This window comes from Bombina bombina, chromosome 2 (genome assembly GCF_027579735.1).
Source record: "Bombina bombina isolate aBomBom1 chromosome 2, aBomBom1.pri, whole genome shotgun sequence".
Taxonomy (NCBI): Eukaryota; Metazoa; Chordata; class Amphibia; order Anura; family Bombinatoridae; genus Bombina; species Bombina bombina.
Window position 1 is genome coordinate 1,443,145,962 of NC_069500.1, and position 20,706 is coordinate 1,443,166,667.

The window sequence follows — 20,706 nt, forward strand, 5'->3', positions numbered from 1 at the left end:
TGCAGAAGGATATTTAACCATTGATCCTATCGAGGTATAAAGGAGCCATACTGTGATTTAGCGTTGAAGGTGTAAAAATTGAAACAATCTTACCTCAAGGATCCATGCTGTGGAACAGAACCCAGCCTCTCAAGTGTGACAGTCTTACAGCAGCGGTCCTGACATGGACTTGAATGTAGAAAAAGTAGGCAGTGAAACTCGTCAACACCGATTGCTTAGGAGCTGTTAGCGGTGGTCTGGATGGGTTTGCAGAAAGACTCTCCCTGCATCTCCGGACTCTAACTTTCATCCATGCTCTCACTGAGAGGCTGACAGGACTATTTAAAACTCCAGTACCATCTCGAAGAGTACTACCCTCCATAACAAACTACTCCGAAATCTTCTAACACTTCTCTGCCAACCTCCTGTGACGAAAGGCAAAGAATGACTGGGGTTATGAGGAAGTGGGAGAGGTATTTAAGCCTTTGGCTGGGGCGTCTTTGCCTCCTCCTGGTGGGCAGGTGTTGTATTTCCCAACAGTAAGGAATGAAGCCGTGGACTCTCCCTATCTTAGGAAGGAAAAGGGGACAAAATAAATAATATACAGTTGTGCTCATAAGTTTACATACCCTGGCAGAATTTATGATTTCTTGGCCATTTTTCAGAGAATATGAATGATAACACAAAAACTTTTCTTTCACTCATGGTTAGTGTTTGGTTGAAGCCATTTATTATCATTAAACTGTGTTTACTCTTTTTAAATCATAATGACAACAGAAACTACCCAAATGACCCTGATCAAAAGTTTACATACCCCACTTCTTAATACCGTTTATTGCCCCCTTTAACATCAATGACAGCTTGAAGTCTTTTGTGGTATTTGAGGATCTTTATCTTCTCAGATGGTAAAGCTGCCCATTCTTCCTGGCAAAAAGCCTCCAGTTCCTGTAAATTATTGGGCTGTCTCGCATGAACTGCACGTTTGAGATCTCCCCAGAGTGGCTCAATGATATTGAGGTCAAGAGACTGAGATGGCCACTCCAGAACCTTCACTTTAATCTGCTGTAGCCAATAACAGGTCAACTTGGCCTTGTGCTTAGGATCATTGTCATGTTGGAATGTCCAAGTACGTCCCATGCGCAATTTCCGGGCTGATGAATGCAAATTTTCCTACAGTATTTTTTGATAACATACTGCATTCATCTTGCCATCAATTCTGACCAAATTTCCTATGCCTTTGTAGCTCACACATCTCCAAAACATCCACGATCCACCTCCGTGTTTCACAGTAGGAATGGTTTACCTTCATCATAGGCCTTGTTGACTCCTCTCTAAATGTAGCGTTTATGGTTGTGGCCAAAAAGCTAAATTTTGGTCTCATCACTCCAAATGACTTTGTGCCAGAAGGTTTGAGGCTTGTCTTTGTGCTGTTTGGCATATTGTAAGCGGGATACTTTGTGGCATTTGCATAGTAATGGCTTTCTTCTGGCGTCTCGACCATGCAGCCCATCTTTCTTCAAGTGTATCATTATTGTGCATCTTGAAACAGCCACACCTCATGTCCTGTATTTCACCTGAAGTTATTTGTGGGGTTTTCTTTGCATCCCGAACAATTTTCCTGGCAGTTGTGGCTGAAATTTTAGTCGGTCTACCTAACCGTGGTTTGGTTTCAACAGAACCCCTCATTTTCCACTTCTTGATTAGAGTTTGAACACTGCTGATTTGCATTCTCAATTCCTTGGATATCTTTTTATATCCCGTTTCTGTTTTATACAGTTCAACTACCTTTTCCCGCAGATCCTTTGACAATTCTTTTGCTTTCCCCATGACTCAGAATCCAGAAACATCAGTGCAGCACTGGATGAAAGATGCAAAGGTCTGTCAGGAGTCCAGAAACTCATTGACCTTTTATACACACACACTAATTACAAGCAAACAGATCACAGGTGAGAATGGTTACCTTTATTAGTCATTCAATCCCCTTTGTGTTAACTTGTGTGCATGTTATCAGGCCAAAATCACCAGGGTATGTAAACTTTTGATCAGGGTCATTTGGGTAGTTTCTATTGTCATTATGATTTAAAAAGAGTAAACACAGTTGATTGATAATAAATGGCTTCAGCCCAACACTAACCATGAGTGAAAGAAAAGTTTTTGTGTTATCATTCATATTCTCTGAAAAATGGCCAAGAAATCATAAATTCTGCAAGGGTATGTAAACTTATGAGCACAACTGTATATTGCAGAGTTTATTTTATTTATACAGTTTATTATTTTATATTGCCATCTCAAGATGTTTAACATCCTTTTAAGCTATGAGGAGAGGTTAGTCCAGCTGGGTCTGTTTTCTATAGAAAAAAGGTGCTTGAGAGGTGAAATGATTATATATATATATATATAAATATACTCAAGGCCCATATACAGAGACGGCAGAAGCTCTGTTTATTACAAGATAATGGTTTGTGACAAGAGGCTGGAGGAAAACAGAATTTATGTTTACCTGATAAATTACTTTCTCCAACGGTGTGTCCGGTCCACGGCGTCATCCTTACTTGTGGGATATTCTCTTCCCCAACAGGAAATGGCAAAGAGCCCAGCAAAGCTGGTCACATGATCCCTCCTAGGCTCCGCCTACCCCAGTCATTCGACCGACGTAAAGGAGGAATATTTGCATAGGAGAAACCATATGATACCGTGGTGACTGTAGTTAAAGAAAATAAATTATCAGACCTGATTAAAAAAAACAGGGCGGGCCGTGGACCGGACACACCGTTGGAGAAAGTAATTTATCAGGTAAACATAAATTCTGTTTTCTCCAACATAGGTGTGTCCGGTCCACGGCGTCATCCTTACTTGTGGGAACCAATACCAAAGCTTTAGGACACGGATGAAGGGAGGGAGCAAATCAGGTCACCTAAATGGAAGGCACCACGGCTTGCAAAACCTTTCTCCCAAAAATAGCCTCAGAAGAAGCAAAAGTATCAAACTTGTAAAATTTGGTAAAAGTGTGCAGTGAAGACCAAGTCGCTGCCCGACATATCTGATCAACAGAAGCCTCGTTCTTGAAGGCCCATGTGGAAGCCACAGCCCTAGTGGAATGAGCTGTGATTCTTTCAGGAGGCTGCCGTCCGGCAGTCTCATAAGCCAATCTGATGATGCTTTTAATCCAAAAAGAGAGAGAGGTAGAAGTTGCTTTTTGACCTCTCCTTTTACCAGAGTAAACAACAAACAAGGAAGATGTTTGTCTAAAATCCTTTGTAGCATCTAAATAGAATTTTAGAGCGCGAACAACATCCAAATTGTGCAACAAACGTTCCTTCTTTGAAACTGGATTCGGACACAAAGAAGGCACGACTATCTCCTGGTTAATGTTTTTGTTAGAAACAACTTTCGGAAGAAAACCAGGTTTAGTACGTAAAACCACCTTATCTGCATGGAACACCAGATAAGGAGGAGAACACTGCAGAGCAGATAATTCTGAAACTCTTCTAGCAGAAGAAATTGCAACCAAAAACAAAACTTTCCAAGATAATAACTTAATATCAACGGAATGTAAGGGTTCAAATGGAACCCCCTGAAGAACTGAAAGAACTAAGTTGAGACTCCAAGGAGGAGTCAAAGGTTTGTAAACAGGCTTGATTCTAACCAGAGCCTGAACAAAGGCTTGAACATCTGGCACAGCTGCCAACTTTTTGTGAAGTAACACAGACAAGGCAGAAATCTGTCCCTTCAAGGAACTTGCAGATAATCCTTTCTCCAATCCTTCTTGAAGAAAGGATAGAATCTTAGGAATTTTTACCTTGTCCCAAGGGAATCCTTTAGATTCACACCAACAGATATATTTTTTCCATATTTTGTGGTAAATTTTTCTAGTTACAGGCTTTCTGGCCTGAACAAGAGTATCAATAACAGAATCTGAGAACCCTCGCTTTGATAAGATCAAGCGTTCAATCTCCAAGCAGTCAGTTGGAGTGAGACCAGATTCGGATGTTCGAACGGACCTTGAACAAGAAGGTCTCGTCTCAAAGGTAGCTTCCATGGTGGAGCCGATGACATATTCACCAGATCTGCATACCAAGTCCTGCGTGGCCACGCAGGAGCTATCAAGATCACCGATGCCCTCTCCTGATTGATCCTGGCTACCAGCCTGGGGATGAGAGGAAACGGCGGGAATACATAAGCTAGTTTGAAGGTCCAAGGTGCTACTAGTGCATCTACTAGAGTCGCCTTGGGATCCCTGGATCTGGACCCGTAGCAAGGAACCTTGAAGTTCTGACGAGAGGCCATCAGATCCATGTCTGGAATGCCCCACAGTTGAGTAATTTGGGCAAAGATTTCCGGATGGAGTTCCCACTCCCCCGGATGTAATGTCTGACGACTCAGAAAATCTGCTTCCCAATTTTCCACTCCTGGGATGTGGATTGCAGACAGGTGGCAGGAGTGAGTCTCCGCCCATTGAATGATTTTGGTCACTTCTTCCATCGCCAGGGAACTCCTTGTTCCCCCCTGATGGTTGATGTACGCAACAGTCGTCATGTTGTCTGATTGAAACCGTATGAACTTGGCCTTTGCTAGCTGAGGCCAAGCCTTGAGAGCATTGAGTATCGCTCTCAGTTCCAGAATATTTATCGGTAGAAGAGATTCTTCCCGAGACCAAAGACCCTGAGCTTTCAGGGGTCCCCAGACCGCGCCCCAGCCCATCAGACTGGCGTCGGTCGTGACAATGACCCACTCTGGCCTGCGGAAGTTCATCCCTTGTGACAGGTTGTCCAGGGACAGCCACCAACGGAGTGAATCTCTGGTCCTCTGATTTACTTGTATCGTCGGAGACAAGTCTGTATAGTCCCCATTCCACTGACTGAGCATGCACAGTTGTAATGGTCTTAGATGAATGCGCGCAAAAGGAACTATGTCCATTGCCGCTACCATCAAACCTATTACTTCCATGCACTGCGCTATGGAAGGAAGAGGAACGGAATGAAGTATTTGACAAGAGTTTAGAAGTTTTGTTTTTCTGGCCTCTGTCAGAAAAATCCTCATTTCTAAGGAGTCTATTATTGTTCCCAAGAAGGGAACCCTTGTTGACGGAGATAGAGAACTCTTTTCTACGTTCACTTTCCATCCGTTAGATCTGAGAAAGGCCAGGACTATGTCCGTGTGAGCCTTTGCTTGAGGAAGGGACGACGCTTGAATCAGAATGTCGTCCAAGTAAGGTACTACTGCAATGCCCCTTGGTCTTAGCACCGCTAGAAGGGACCCTAGTACCTTTGTGAAAATCCTTGGAGCAGTGGCTAATCCGAAAGGAAGTGCCACGAACTGGTAATGCTTGTCCAGGAATGCGAACCTTAGGAACCGATGATGTTCCTTGTGGATAGGAATATGTAGATACGCATCCTTTAAATCCACCGTGGTCATGAATTGACCTTCCTGGATGGAAGGAAGAATTGTTCGAATGGTTTCCATTTTGAACGATGGAACCTTGAGAAACTTGTTTAGGATCTTGAGATCTAAGATTGGTCTGAACGTTCCCTCTTTTTTGGGAACTACGAACAGATTGGAGTAGAACCCCATCCCTTGTTCCCCTAATGGAACAGGATGAATCACTCCCATTTTTAACAGGTCTTCTACACAATGTAAGAATGCCTGTTTTTTTTATGTGGTCTGAAGACAATTGAGACCTGTGGAACCTCCCCCTTGGGGGAAGCCCCTTGAATTCCAGAAGATAACCTTGGGAGACTATTTCTAGTGCCCAAGGATCCAGAACATCTCTTGCCCAAGCCTGAGCGAAGAGAGAGAGTCTGCCCCCCACCAGATCCGGTCCCGGATCGGGGGCCAACATTTCATGCTGTCTTGGTAGCAGTGGCAGGTTTCTTGGCCTGCTTTCCCTTGTTCCAGCCTTGCATTGGTCTCCAGGCTGGCTTGGCTTGAGAAGTATTACCCTCTTGCTTAGAGGACGTAGCACTTGGGGCTGGTCCGTTTCTACGAAAGGGACGAAAATTAGGTTTATTTTTGGCCTTGAAAGACCTATCCTGAGGAAGGGCGTGGCCCTTACCCCCAGTGATATCAGAGATAATCTCTTTCAAGTCAGGGCCAAACAGCGTTTTCCCCTTGAAAGGAATGTTAAGCAATTTGTTCTTGGAAGACGCATCCGCTGACCAAGATTTCAACCAAAGCGCTCTGCGCGCCACAATAGCAAACCCAGAATTTTTCGCCGCTAACCTAGCCAATTGCAAAGTGGCGTCAAGGGTGAAAGAATTAGCCAATTTGAGAGCACGGATTCTGTCCATAATCTCCTCATAAGGAGGAGAATCACTAGTGATCGCCTTTTCTAGCTCATCGAACCAGAAACACGCGGCTGTAGTGACAGGGACAATGCATGAAATTGGTTGTAGAAGGTAACCTTGCTGAACAAACATCTTTTTAAGCAAACCTTCTAATTTTTTATCCATAGGATCTTTGAAAGCACAACTATCTTCTATGGGTATAGTGGTGCGTTTGTTTAAAGTAGAAACCGCCCCCTCGACCTTGGGGACTGTCTGCCATAAGTCCTTTCTGGGGTCGACCATAGGAAACAATTTTTTAAATATGGGGGGAGGGACGAAAGGTATACCGGGCCTTTCCCATTCTTTATTTACAATGTCCGCCACCCGCTTGGGTATAGGAAAAGCTTCTGGGGGCCCCGGGACCTCTAGGAACTTGTCCATTTTACATAGTTTCTCTGGGATGATCAAATTCTCACAATCATCCAGAGTGGATAACACCTCCTTAAGCAGAGCGCGGAGATGTTCCAACTTAAATTTAAATGTAATCACATCAGGTTCAGCTTGTTGAGAAATTTTCCCTGAATCTGAAATTTCTCCCTCAGACAAAACCTCCCTGGCCCCCTCAGACTGGTGTAGGGGCCCTTCAGAAACAATATCATCAGCGTCCTCATGCTCTTCAATATTATCTAAAACAGAGCAGTCGCGCTTACGCTGATAAGTGGGCATTTTGGCTAAAATGTTTTTGATAGAATTATCCATTACAGCCGTTAATTGTTGCATAGTAAGGAGTATTGGCGCGCTAGATGTACTAGGGGCCTCCTGAGTGGGCAAGACTGGTGTAGACGAAGGAGGGGATGATGCAGTACCATGCTTACTCCCCTCACTTGAGGAATCATCTTGGGCATCATTTTCTCTAAATTTTGTGTCACATAAATCACATCTATTTAAATGAGAAGGAACCTTGGCTTCCCCACATTCAGAACACAGTCTATCTGGTAGTTCAGACATGTTAAACAGGCATAAACTTGATAACAAAGTACAAAAAACGTTTTAAAATAAAACCGTTACTGTCACTTTAAATTTTAAACTGAACACACTTTATTACTGCAATTGCGAAAAAGTATGAAGGAATTGTTCAAAATTCACCAAAATTTCACCACAGTGTCTTAAAGCCTTAAAAGTATTGCACACCAAATTTGGAAGCTTTAACCCTTAAAACCGGAGCCGTTTTTATCTTTAACCCCTTTACAGTCCCTGGTATCTGCTTTGCTGAGACCCAACCAAGCCCAAAGGGGAATACGATACCAAATGACGCCTTCAGAAAGTCTTTTCTATGTATCAGAGCTCCTCACACATGCGACTGCATGTCATGCTTCTCAAAAACAAGTGCGCAATACCGGCGCGAAAATGAGACTCTATGATTAGGGAAAGCCCCTAGAGAATAAGGTGTCCAAAACAGTGCCTGCCGATATTATTTTACAAAATACCCAGATTAAAATGATTCCTCAAGGCTAAATATGTTTATTATATGAATCGATTTAGCCCAGAAAATGTCTACAGTCTTAAAAAGCCCTTGTGAAGCCCTTATTTACTGTCTGAATAAACATGGCTTACCGGATCCCATAGGGAAAATGACAGCTTCCAGCATTACATCGTCTTGTTAGAATGTGTCATACCTCAAGCAGCAAAAGTCTGCTCACTGTTTCCCCCAACTGAAGTTAATTCCTCTCAACAGTCCTGTGTGGAACAGCCATCGATTTTAGTAACGGTTGCTAAAATCATTTTCCTCTTACAAACAGAAATCTTCATCTCTTTTCTGTTTCAGAGTAAATAGTACATACCAGCACTATTTTAAAATAACAAACTCTTGATTGAATAATAAAAACTACAGTTAAACACTAAAAAACTCTAAGCCATCTCCGTGGAGATGTTGCCTGTACAACGGCAAAGAGAATGACTGGGGTAGGCGAAGCCTAGGAGGGATCATGTGACCAGCTTTGCTGGGCTCTTTGCCATTTCCTGTTGGGGAAGAGAATATCCCACAAGTAAGGATGACGCCGTGGACCGGACACACCTATGTTGGAGAAAGTAGATTTAATCTCCAGCAATGTAAACACTTCTTCCCTGTAAGAGCAATAAAATTGTGGAACTCATTACCTGAGGAGGTAGTGAATGCCAATAACTTAGATACATTTAAATACATTTCTGGCTAGAAACAGAATTCAGGAATATGATTGTGTTAAATAGTTCACATTTGTCTAATGGGATTAAGTTAAAATCAACTGGAGCTTTTATTGTAAATCAATTACAATCTTTATAGTTTGAACTTCTGTCTTCTTTCAACCTCATCTACTATTTTACACACAAACATGATCATACACAAGAACACTCATGCACAAACACACACACGCACACACTCATGCACAAACACACACACGCACACACTCATGCACAAACACACACACGCACACACTCATGCACAAACACGCACACACTCATGCACAAACACACACAGGTACACACTCATGCACAAACACACACAGGTACACACTCATGCACAAGCACACACAGGTACACACTCATGCACACACAAGCACACACTCATGCACAAACACACACACGTACACACTCATGCACAAACACACACACGTACACACACTCATGCACACACACGCACACACTCATGCACAAACACACACAGGTACACACTCATACACAAACACACACACGCACACACTCATGCACAAACACACACGCACACACTCATGCACAAACACACACACGTACACACTCATGCACAAACACACACACGTACACACACTCATGCACAAACACACACAGGTACACACTCATACACAAACACACACACGCACACACTCATGCACAAACACACACGCACACACTCATGCACAAGCACACACACACTCATGCACAAGCACACACACACTCATGCACAAGCACACACACACTCATGCACAAGCACACACACACTCATGCACAAACACACACACACTCATGCACAAACACACACAAGTATACTCTCATGCATAAACTCACACACGTACAAACTCATGCACAAACTCAAACAAGTACACGCTCATACAGCACAAACATACAGACACACAAACTCACACAAGTACAAACTCATACAGACACACAAACACACATGTACACACTAATAAAGCACAAACATACAAACATGCACACGTACACACTCATGCACAAAAATATACAAGTACACACTCATACAGCACAAACATATATACAGACACATTTACAAGTACATACTTTTACAGCACAAACATACACACGTACACACTCATATGCACAAACATACATACAGACACACAAACATACACACGTACACTCATACAGCACAAACATAGATACAAACATACACACGTACACACTCATACAGCACAAACATACAAACATACACACACACACACTCATATGCACAAACATACACACGTACACACTCATATGCAAAAACTCACACACATACACACTCATATGCACAAACTCACACACATACACACCCATGCACAAACTCACACACGTACACACTCATGCACAAACACACATACAGACACACAAACACACACATACACCACAAACATACATACACACGTACACACATGCACAAACACACGTACACACTCATACAGCACAAACATACATACAGACACACACACATACATACACACGTACATACATGCACAAACACACTTACACACTCATGCACAAACACACGTACACACTCATGCACAAACATAATTACGTATACACTCATGCACAAACATACTCACGTACACACTCATGCACAAACATACTCATGTACACACTCATGCACAAACACACACATGTACACACTCATGCACAAACATACTCGCGTACACACTCATGCACAAACATACACACGTACACACTCATGCACAAACATACACACGTACACACTCATGCACAAACACACACACGTACACACTCATGCACAAACACACACACGTACACACTCATGCACAAACACACATGTACACACTCATGCACAAACATACACACGTACACACTCATGCACAAACATACACACGTACACACTCATGCACAAACATACACACGTACACACTCATGCACAAACACACACATGTACACACTCATGCACAAACACACACACGTACACACTCATGCACAAACACACACATGTACACACTTATGCCTGATGAAACAACCTGTGTAGGGTTGAGAAACGCGTTGCATGATTTTAATTTCTCTTGTTATGATTTTAATATCCAAATATTTGTTTTAATAAACTGAACTTGTGCAAGATTTGGTTCATTACCTTCCTTAGCAGTTGCTTATACTGCTTCTGACTATCCATTAGCAATTGTTGTGACAGGATCCACCTGTACCGTCCACTCTGCACTTGAAAAGGTTTAGCTGGTACACCTCAAGATTCCAGCCTGCTCCTACTAGTACATATGTGTACTAGGGCCTATGGCGAGTACCAACTTGGCTCTCTTTCATGTATATATATATATATATATATATATATATAGATAGATAGATAGATAGATAGATAGATAGATATACTGATGCACACATGAGGCGCCCCTCTTGTTTCATATCTTTCTACACAGTTCTGGATTTATCTATGAGGAGGAGAGCAGCCTGATCCACTTTTCCATTTTGGGAACACCCTGATCTACTACTAAGGGTTAGCTGGGACACCGTAGTTTCCAGCCTGCATCTAATAGTACATATGTGTACTCAAGTTGATTGTGAGTAACCATTTGGCTTGCTATCATTTTCAAATTATTTAGCATACTTATATGCACATGAGGCGCCCCTCTTGTTTCTTCTCTATTCTCTACTTCGAGGCATTCAGCTCTTTCCTGCACTGCACAGTAGCCTCAGCCTCAGGTAAAGACAAGATCGCCCATTACCTGGATGATTTCCTATTGGTGGGAACCCCCAGTAGGAAGGAATGTGCCTCCTTGATGCACGTCATGAGGTTTATGATGGCCAGGTTTGGGGTCCCTATAGCAGAGGACAAGGCGGAAGGTCCATGTACGTGTCTAACGTTCCTGGGTATCGAGATTGACTCAGTTGCAATGGAATGCAGGTTACCCAAGGATGAGGTATGTAGGATGTTGGAAACCGTTAGGCCAATTGCCACATCGACCTCATGTTCACTGAAGGAGTTGTAATCACTCCTAGGTCTTCTAAACTTTGTGGGGAGAGTCATCCCGTGGGGTAGGATTTTCCAGAAAAGATTGGAGTGGCAACTGGGAGGTGGTAAGAAGGCAACTTTGCGCATCAGAATCATGAGGGATTTGGTTGCAGACCTACAGGTATGGGAGAGGTTCTTACAGGAATTCAATGGCATATGCATGTGGAGAGGCGATCCAGTGTCAAATCAGACATTGCACGTTTTCACAGATGCGGCTGGAGCATCTGGATAATGGTGCATATTTTGACGGAGCATGGATCGCGGAGCGGTTGGCCTGAAACCGGACTCACGTGCAACCTATGCTTCCTGCAATTGTTTCCGATTATAGTGTCTGTTGAACTATTGGGACACCTTTTTCACGACCTGGCTGTGATTTTTTGTACGGACAATCTCAGCGTGGTTTTTGCCATTAATAGACTTTCAGCCTCATCGCCTATGGTGGTGCATTACCTGAGGCACTTGGTGTTGATATGCCTGCAGTTTAATATTGACTTCAGAGCTCGCCATGTACCTGGGGTGCAGAATATAGTTGGAGATGTATTATCTCACTTTCAGTGGGAGGCTTTCAGGACCGCTGCTCCGGCAGTGGCTGATAATGGACTTCCTTGCCCCTCCTTTTTGTGGCAGATGGCGAAGGATTGCAGCGGCTGATTCCCCTAATCTGTGCCTCCCTGACACCGGCTACTTGGACGGCTTACATGAGGTTCTGGAGTGAATGGGTGAGCTTTTGCGATGACCTTCGATTTCCTTCATGTGAGGGTGAGCAACACTTCATACTGCAGTGGTTCGCTGAGCTGAGAGGTAAGCAGGTGACGTAGGAGGCAGTGGTGTCCAGACTTTCAGCGGTTGCTTTCTTTTGCAGGCTGTACGCTTTCCAGGACTCGTCACATACCTTCCTCGTCCGGCAGATAGTGCGAGGCTGGGGACGTATGGAAGTTCCACGTAGAGAAAGCAGGGAACCAATTATGGCGGACTGATTAGTCAAGTTACTGGAAGTATTGCCAGCAATTTGTTCCTCTCCCTTCGAGGTCAGGCTTTTTGGGGCAGCCTTCGGTTTGGCGTTCCATGGGGTGTTGAGAGTGGGAGAGTTGGTCCTGCCTTCTAAAGCAGCAGTAAGAAGGGGTATCATGCATGACCACGTTCGGGTGATGGATGACTCGGTTCTGCTGTTTATCCCGAGGTCTAAGACAGACCAGGATGGACGTCGGGCCTGGCTTTCCCTCCCAGGACAACCAGGGGTGGCTTGCTGTCCTTGGCAGCTGGTGTGGAAGTACGACCAGGTGGATCTGTCAGGTTTCTGATTCACGCGTACAGGGATCCGTTGACGCCTTTTCAATTTAGGAGAATATTAGGAAGAGTGGCCCAACAGGCTGGCCTTGACTCCTCGCACATTGCACCACACTCCTTCAGGGTAGGGGCGGCCACAACAACAGCGGAGTAAGGTTGGTCCTCGGACTGCATTCGCTCATTGGGGCACTGGAGATCACAACGGTATAGATCTTATGTCAGGCCGTTGTAATCATAGTGGTTAACAATGGCAAACAATAATGGGGTTACCCACATGGTAAGGTGTTTGGCGAAGGAGGGCAGGGGGTCTTTTGCAGGCACATGTCCAGGTCCTGTTCGGGTGTGGATTGTTGGCCATTCCTATATACACTGGGCTTCTATTCGAGCTGCGACTATGCCTGGAGGACAACAGCTAGGATTCCCATCGTCCACGGCTGTGATACATTGGTTAGGGCGCAGGGGTTTTCCTGGGCAGGTCTACCTGCATTGCTACAGGATGCTGCTCGAAGGTGGGAAAAAAACCCACATTCTGATCTTGAACGCAGGTGGCAATGATGTAGGGGCCATCCCTACATTGGACTTGATCAAGGCAATGCAGGCCGATCTGCAACAGTTTAAAACTCTGGTTTCCAGGTGTACGAATCGGGTGGTTGAATGTGATCCCTAGATTGAGGTGGAGACACATGTTGTGTCATAAGGCAGCTTTCCGCAAAAAGATTAACAGGGACAAGAGGAATTTAGTAAGGGTCCTCAAGGGTTTTGTCATTAAGCATGGGAACATTTCAGCAGCCCATAAAGGTTTATATAGGCAGGATGGGGTTCATTTAGAAACGGTAGGAGTTAACCTGTTCATTTAGAACATCAGGCAGGCATTACTTCTAACATTGTAGTGTGGTGGCGGCAAGAGTCTGGACCTTTTAATTTGCAGGTCTGTCTCTTGTGGCGGGAGGTCAGGATCATAGCTGCAGGCTGTAAGGAGGCTAGAGTGATGGCCATTGCAGTCAGGGGGACGTCCCCAGGCTCTGTAGCTTGGGGGTGTTCTGACTGGTTGGCGACGGGCAGAGAACTCTCTAAGCTATAAGTTCCATCAAGCTATTTCCGCCTTTGGTCTGCAGGAGTGGCCCCTGTCCATTTTCTATAAAGGGTTATATAATTAGTTATCTAGGCCCCGATTGCCGCCACCCGTGTATGCTTATCGTATATCAGTTCCTATGGCTGGGCAATAATAAATACGACCCACGGGTCTTTCACCCACCTATTGTGTTGAGTCTTTATTGATCACAAAGTTATTTATGATAAGCTAAGTTATTGAGTTATTTATTTATCTTTTATGGTCAGCTACTCAGGAAAAGTCGGGCATTTAATCCCTTAAAGTGAAGGTACATTTTCAACAATGAGTGCCCGGTTTTTAAAAATACTTTTAGAAACAGGGGCCCTTTCATTGATGAAAGTTTACATTGCACCAAATTTGTAGAAATGCTCACCTTTTACAAATCCAAAACCGGTCCCAGCCTCAGTTCCTCTGTACCGACGTCAGAAATGACTAAACCGGCTTTCTCCAATCATGGCTTTACCCTCAGAGCGTCCATCTCGTGATGCCCGGCTGTGATTGGAGGAAGCCGGTTTCGTCATTGCTGTGTTTGTACAGCAGGAAGAAGAAGGCGGGGGATCAGCGATCCGGTTTTGGAGAAGTAAAAGGGAAGTATTTCTACAAATCCGGTGCAATGTAAACTTTCTTCAATGAAAGGGCCCCTGTTTTTAAAAGTATTTTTAAAAAACGGGCACTCATTGCTGAAAATTGACATTCACTTTAAGCACAAACAGCATAAACATACATACAGACACACAAACACACATTCATATGCACAAACACATACAGACACAAGTACACACTCATACAGCACAAACATACATACAGACACACAAACACATACAGACACACAAACACACACTCATATGCACAAACACATACAGACACAAGTACACACTCATACAGCACAAACATACATACAGACACACAAACACATACAGACACACAAACACACACTCATATGCACAAACACATACAGACACAAGTACACACTCATACAGCACAAACATACATACAGACACACAAACACACACTCATATGCACAAACACATACAGACACAAGTACACACTCATACAGCACAAACATACATACAGACACACAAACACATACAGACACACAAACACACACTCATATGCACAAACATACATACAGACACACAAACACATACAGACACACAAACACAAGTACACACTCATACAGCACAAAAATACATACAGACACACAAACACACACTCATACAGCACAAACATACATACAGACACACAAACACATACAGACACACAAACACACACTCATATGCACAAACATACATACAGACAAACAAACACAGACACAAGTACACACTCATACAGCACAAACATACAGACACACAAACACACATACAGACACACAAACACACACTCATATGCACAACATACATACAGACACACAAACACAGACACAAGTACACACTCATACAGCACAAACATACAGACACACAAACACACACAGACACACAAACACACATACAGACACACAAACACACACTCATATGCACAAACATACATACAGACACACAAACACACACTCATATGCACAAACACATACAGACACATAAACACACACTCATATGCACAAACACATACAGACACACAAACACACACTCATATGCACAAACATACATACAGACACACAAACACACACTCATATGCACAAACATACATACAGACACACAAACACACACTCATATGCACAAACACATACAGACACATAAACACACACTCATATGCACAAACACATACAGACACACAAACACACACTCATATGCACAAACATACATACAGACACACAAACACACACTCATATGCACAAACATACATACAGACACACAAACACACACTCATATGCACAAACATACATACAGACACACAAAGACACACACTCATATGCACAAACACATACAGACACACAAATACACACTCATATGCACAAACACATACAGACACACAAACACACACTCATATGCACAAACACATACAGACACACAAACACACACTCATATGCACAAACATACATACAGACACACAAACACACACTCATATGCACAAACATACATACAGACACACAAACACACTCATATGCACAAACACATACAGACACACAAACACACACTCATATGCACAAACACATACAGACACACAAACACACACTCATATGCACAAACATACATACAGACACACAAAAACACACACTCATATGCACAAACACATACAGACACACAAACACACACTCATATGCACAAACACATACAGACACACAAACACACACTCATATGCACAAACACATACAGGCACACAAACACACTCATATGCACAAACATACATACAGACACACAAACACACACTCATATGCACAAACATACATACAGACACACAAACACACACTCATATGCACAAACATACATACAGACACACAAACACATACAGACACACAAACACACACTCATATGCACAAACATACATACAGACACACAAAAACACACACTCATATGCACAAACACATACAGACACACAAACACACACTCATATGCACAAACACATACAGACACACAAACACACACTCATATGCACAAACATACATACAGACACACAAACACACACTCATATGCACAAACACATACAGACACACAAACACACACTCATATGCACAAACATACATACAGACACACAAACACACACTCATATGCACAAACATACATACAGACACACAAACACACACTCATATGCACAAACACATACAGACACACAAACACACACTCATATGCACAAACACATACAGACACACAAACACACACTCATATGCACAAACACATACAGACACACAAACACACACTCATATGCACAAACATACATGCAGACACACAAACACACACTCATATGCACAAACATACATACAGACACACAAACACACACTCATATGCACAAACACATACAGACACACAAACACACACTCATATGCACAAACATACATACAGACAGACACACAAACACACACTCATATGCACAAACACATACAGACACACAAACACACACTCATATGCACAAACATACATACAGACACACAAACACACACTCATATGCACAAACATACATACAGACACACAAACACACACTCATATGCACAAACACATACAGACACACAAACACACACTCATATGCACAAACACATACAGACACACAAACACACACTCATATGCACAAACACATACAGACACACAAACATACACACTCATATGCACAAACACATACATACAGACACACAAACACACACTCATATGCACAAACATACATACAGACACACAAACACAGCACAAACATACATACACAAACACAAACACACACACACACACATACAAACCCATATGCACAAACATACATACAGACACACAAACATACACAAGTACACACTCATACAGCACAAACAAACATACATACAGACACACAAACATACACTCATAAGCACAAACATACATAGAGACACACGTACACACACATATGCACACTCATACAAACATACATACACACAAACATGCACACGTACACACTCATACAGCACAAACATACACACTCATACAGCACAAACATACAGACACACAAACATACACAAACATACATACAGACCCACAAACATACACATGTACACACTAGCACAGCACACACATACACACAAACATACACATGTACACACTAGCACAGCACACACATACACACAAACATACACATGTACACACTAGCACAGCACACACATACACACAAACATACACATGTACACACTAGCACAGCACACACATACACACAAACATACACAAGTACACACTCATACAGAAAAAACATACATACAGACACACAAATATACACACATACACACTCATACAGCACAAACATGCATACAGACACACACACATATTCTCAAACATACATAGACACAAACAAATACACATGCACACTCATACAGCACAAACATACACCCGTACACACTCATATGCACAAACATACAGACACACAAACATACAGACACACAAACATACGCACACTCATACAGCACAAACATACAGACACACAAACATACACACGTACACACTCATACAGCACACACATACACACGTACACACTCATATGCACAAACATACAGACACACAAACATACACACGCAGACATTCATATGCACACTCATACAGCACAAACATACAGACACACAAACATACACACTCATACAGCACACACATACACACTCATATGCACAAACATACACACTTGCACACTCATACAGCACACACATACACACAAACATATTCTCAAACATACATAAAGACATAAACACATGCTTACACAAGTAAACACTCATACAGCACATACATATAGACACACATCTCATCAGTAAAAATTTGTCTTACCTGGGCTGACTCGTCATAATTAGGGTCTCGAGCATCAGGCTCCTGATAACTGTAAACCTGTCCTGGTGCCCCCCAGACACCTTTCCCTCCAGCGCCACCTGTAGGATAGGAAAATAGCCTTGTGAGAGGTTAGCGTCAAAGTGAATCCGGGTCCTCCACCCTCACACCTCTATGTTACGCCGGCTCCTCCCCCTCACACCTCTATGTTCCGCCGGCTCCTCCCCCTCACACATCTATGTTCTGCTGGCTCCTCCCCCTCACACATCTACGTGCATCCGGCTCCGCCCCCTCACACATCTATGTGCTGCCAGCTCCTCCCCTTCACACCACTACGTCCTGCCGGCTCCTCCCCCTCACACCTCTACGTGTAGCTGGCTCCTCCCCCTCACACCTCTATGTGCAGCTGGCTCCTCCCCTTCACACCTCTATGTGCAGCTGGCTCCTCCCCTTCACAACTCTATGTGCAGCCAGCTCCTCCCCCTCACGCATCTATGTTCTGCCAGCACCTCCCTCTCACACATCTATGTTCTGCCGGCACCTCCCTCTCACACATGTATGTTCTGCCGGCACCTCCCTCTCACACATCTATGTTCTGCCGGCACCTCCCTCTCACACATCTATGTTCTGCCGGCTCCTCTCCCTCACACATCTACATGCATCCGGCTCCTCCCCCTCACACATCTATGTGCCGCCGGCTCATCCCCCTCACATATCCAGCTGGCTCCTCCCCCTCACACCTCTACGTGCAGCCGGCTCCTTCCCTTCACAACTCTAAGTGCAGCCAGCTCCTCCCCCTCACACCTCGACGTGCAGCCGGCTCCTTCCCTTCACAACTCTACATGCAGCCAGCTCCTTCCCCTCACAACTCTACGTGCAGCCGGCTCCTTCCCCTCACACACCTCTAATTGCAGCCAGGTCCTCCCCCTCACACCTTTACGTGCAGCCGGGTCCTCCCCCTCACACCTCTACGTGCAGCCCGCTCCTCCCCCTCACACCACTACATCCTGCCGGCTCCTCCCCCTCACACCTCTAATTGCAGCCGGCTCCTCCCCCTCACACACCTCTAATTGCAGCCGGCTCCTCCCCCTCACACACCTCTAATTGCAGCCGGCTCCTCCCAAGTCAAGTCAAGTCAAGAGTACTTTATTAGCATGACAATATTACATGTGTTGCCAAAGTAATATGTTACAATAAAACAAATCAATAACAATTTATAAAGTAGGAGTATAGTGGGTAAATATGATAGATCATTTAATCTGATTGGGGGTTCTGGTCATGTGACAGTCTGCTACATATTTTGCTACTATCCTTGTAGCTTTGTTTTTTTCTCCTAAGAGTACCCATAGTCTTTCTTGTTCCGACATCTGTGGGAAGTCTGTTATTTCTTTCATTATTTTTGGGAAGTATTTATCCCTTAAGGGTTTGTATCTTGTACAGTACAAGAGGAAGTGCGCTTCAGTCTCTATGTCCCCACTGTCACACTGTGCACATTGTCTGGCTGCCCTGGGTCTCCATTTTGCCTGATATCTGCCAGTCTCTATTTCCAACTGGTGGTCAGAGATAAAGATGGGTCTAAAGGTGGTCAGAGCCGACTCCTCCCCCTAACACACCTCTAATTGCAGCCGGCTCCTCCCCCTCACACCTCTACGTGCAGCCCGCTCCTCCCCCTCACACACACCTCTAATTGCAGCCGGCTCCTCCCCCTCACACACCTCTAATTGCAGCCGGCTAATCCCCCTCACACACCTCTAATTGCAGCCGGCTCCTCCCCCTTACACCTCTACGTGCAGCCTGGTCCTCCCCCTCACACACCTCTAATTGCAGCTGTCTCCTTCCCCTCACACACCTCTACATGTAGCCAGCTCCTCCCCCTTTACTCCTCTAATTGCAGCCGACTCCTCCCCCTCACACCTCTACGTGCAGCCGGTTTCTCCCCTTACACCTTAATGTTCCGCCGGCTCCTCCCTCTCACACCTCTACCTGCACCCGGGTCCTCCCCACACACCTCTACGTGCAGCCGGGTCCTCCCCCTCACACCTCTATGTGCAGCTGGTTTCACCCTCACACCTTTATATTCTGCCGGCTCATCCCCCTCACACCTGTATGTGCAGCCGGATCATCCCCCTCACACCTCTAAGTGCAGCCGACTCCTCCCCCTCACACCTCTAAGTGCAGCCGGGTCCTCCCCCTTTCACCTCTACGTACAGTCAGCTCTTCCCCCTCACACACCTGTATGTGCAGCCAGCTCCTAACTCTTACACACCTCTACCTTCAGCTGGCTCCTCACCCTCACACCTCTATGTGCAGCTGGCTCCTCCCCCTCACACCTCTACGTGAAGCCGGATACTCCCCCTCACACCTCTATGTGCAGCCGGATCCTCCCCCTCACACCTCTACGTGCAGCCGGATCCTCCCCCTCACACCTCT

At 44.4% G+C, this 20,706-nt stretch overlaps 1 protein-coding gene across 1 annotated transcript in view; it reads right to left on the reverse strand.

Annotated features, from left to right (window-relative positions):
- LOC128650455 (programmed cell death protein 4-like) overlaps positions 1-20,706 on the reverse strand; it is a 220,907-nt gene that overhangs the window by 183,534 nt on the left and 16,667 nt on the right. The window contains exon 3 of the mRNA XM_053704405.1: positions 18,280-18,377. Within this exon, the coding sequence (XP_053560380.1) occupies positions 18,280-18,377 (98 nt within the window). The remainder of the gene's footprint in view (positions 1-18,279; positions 18,378-20,706) is intronic.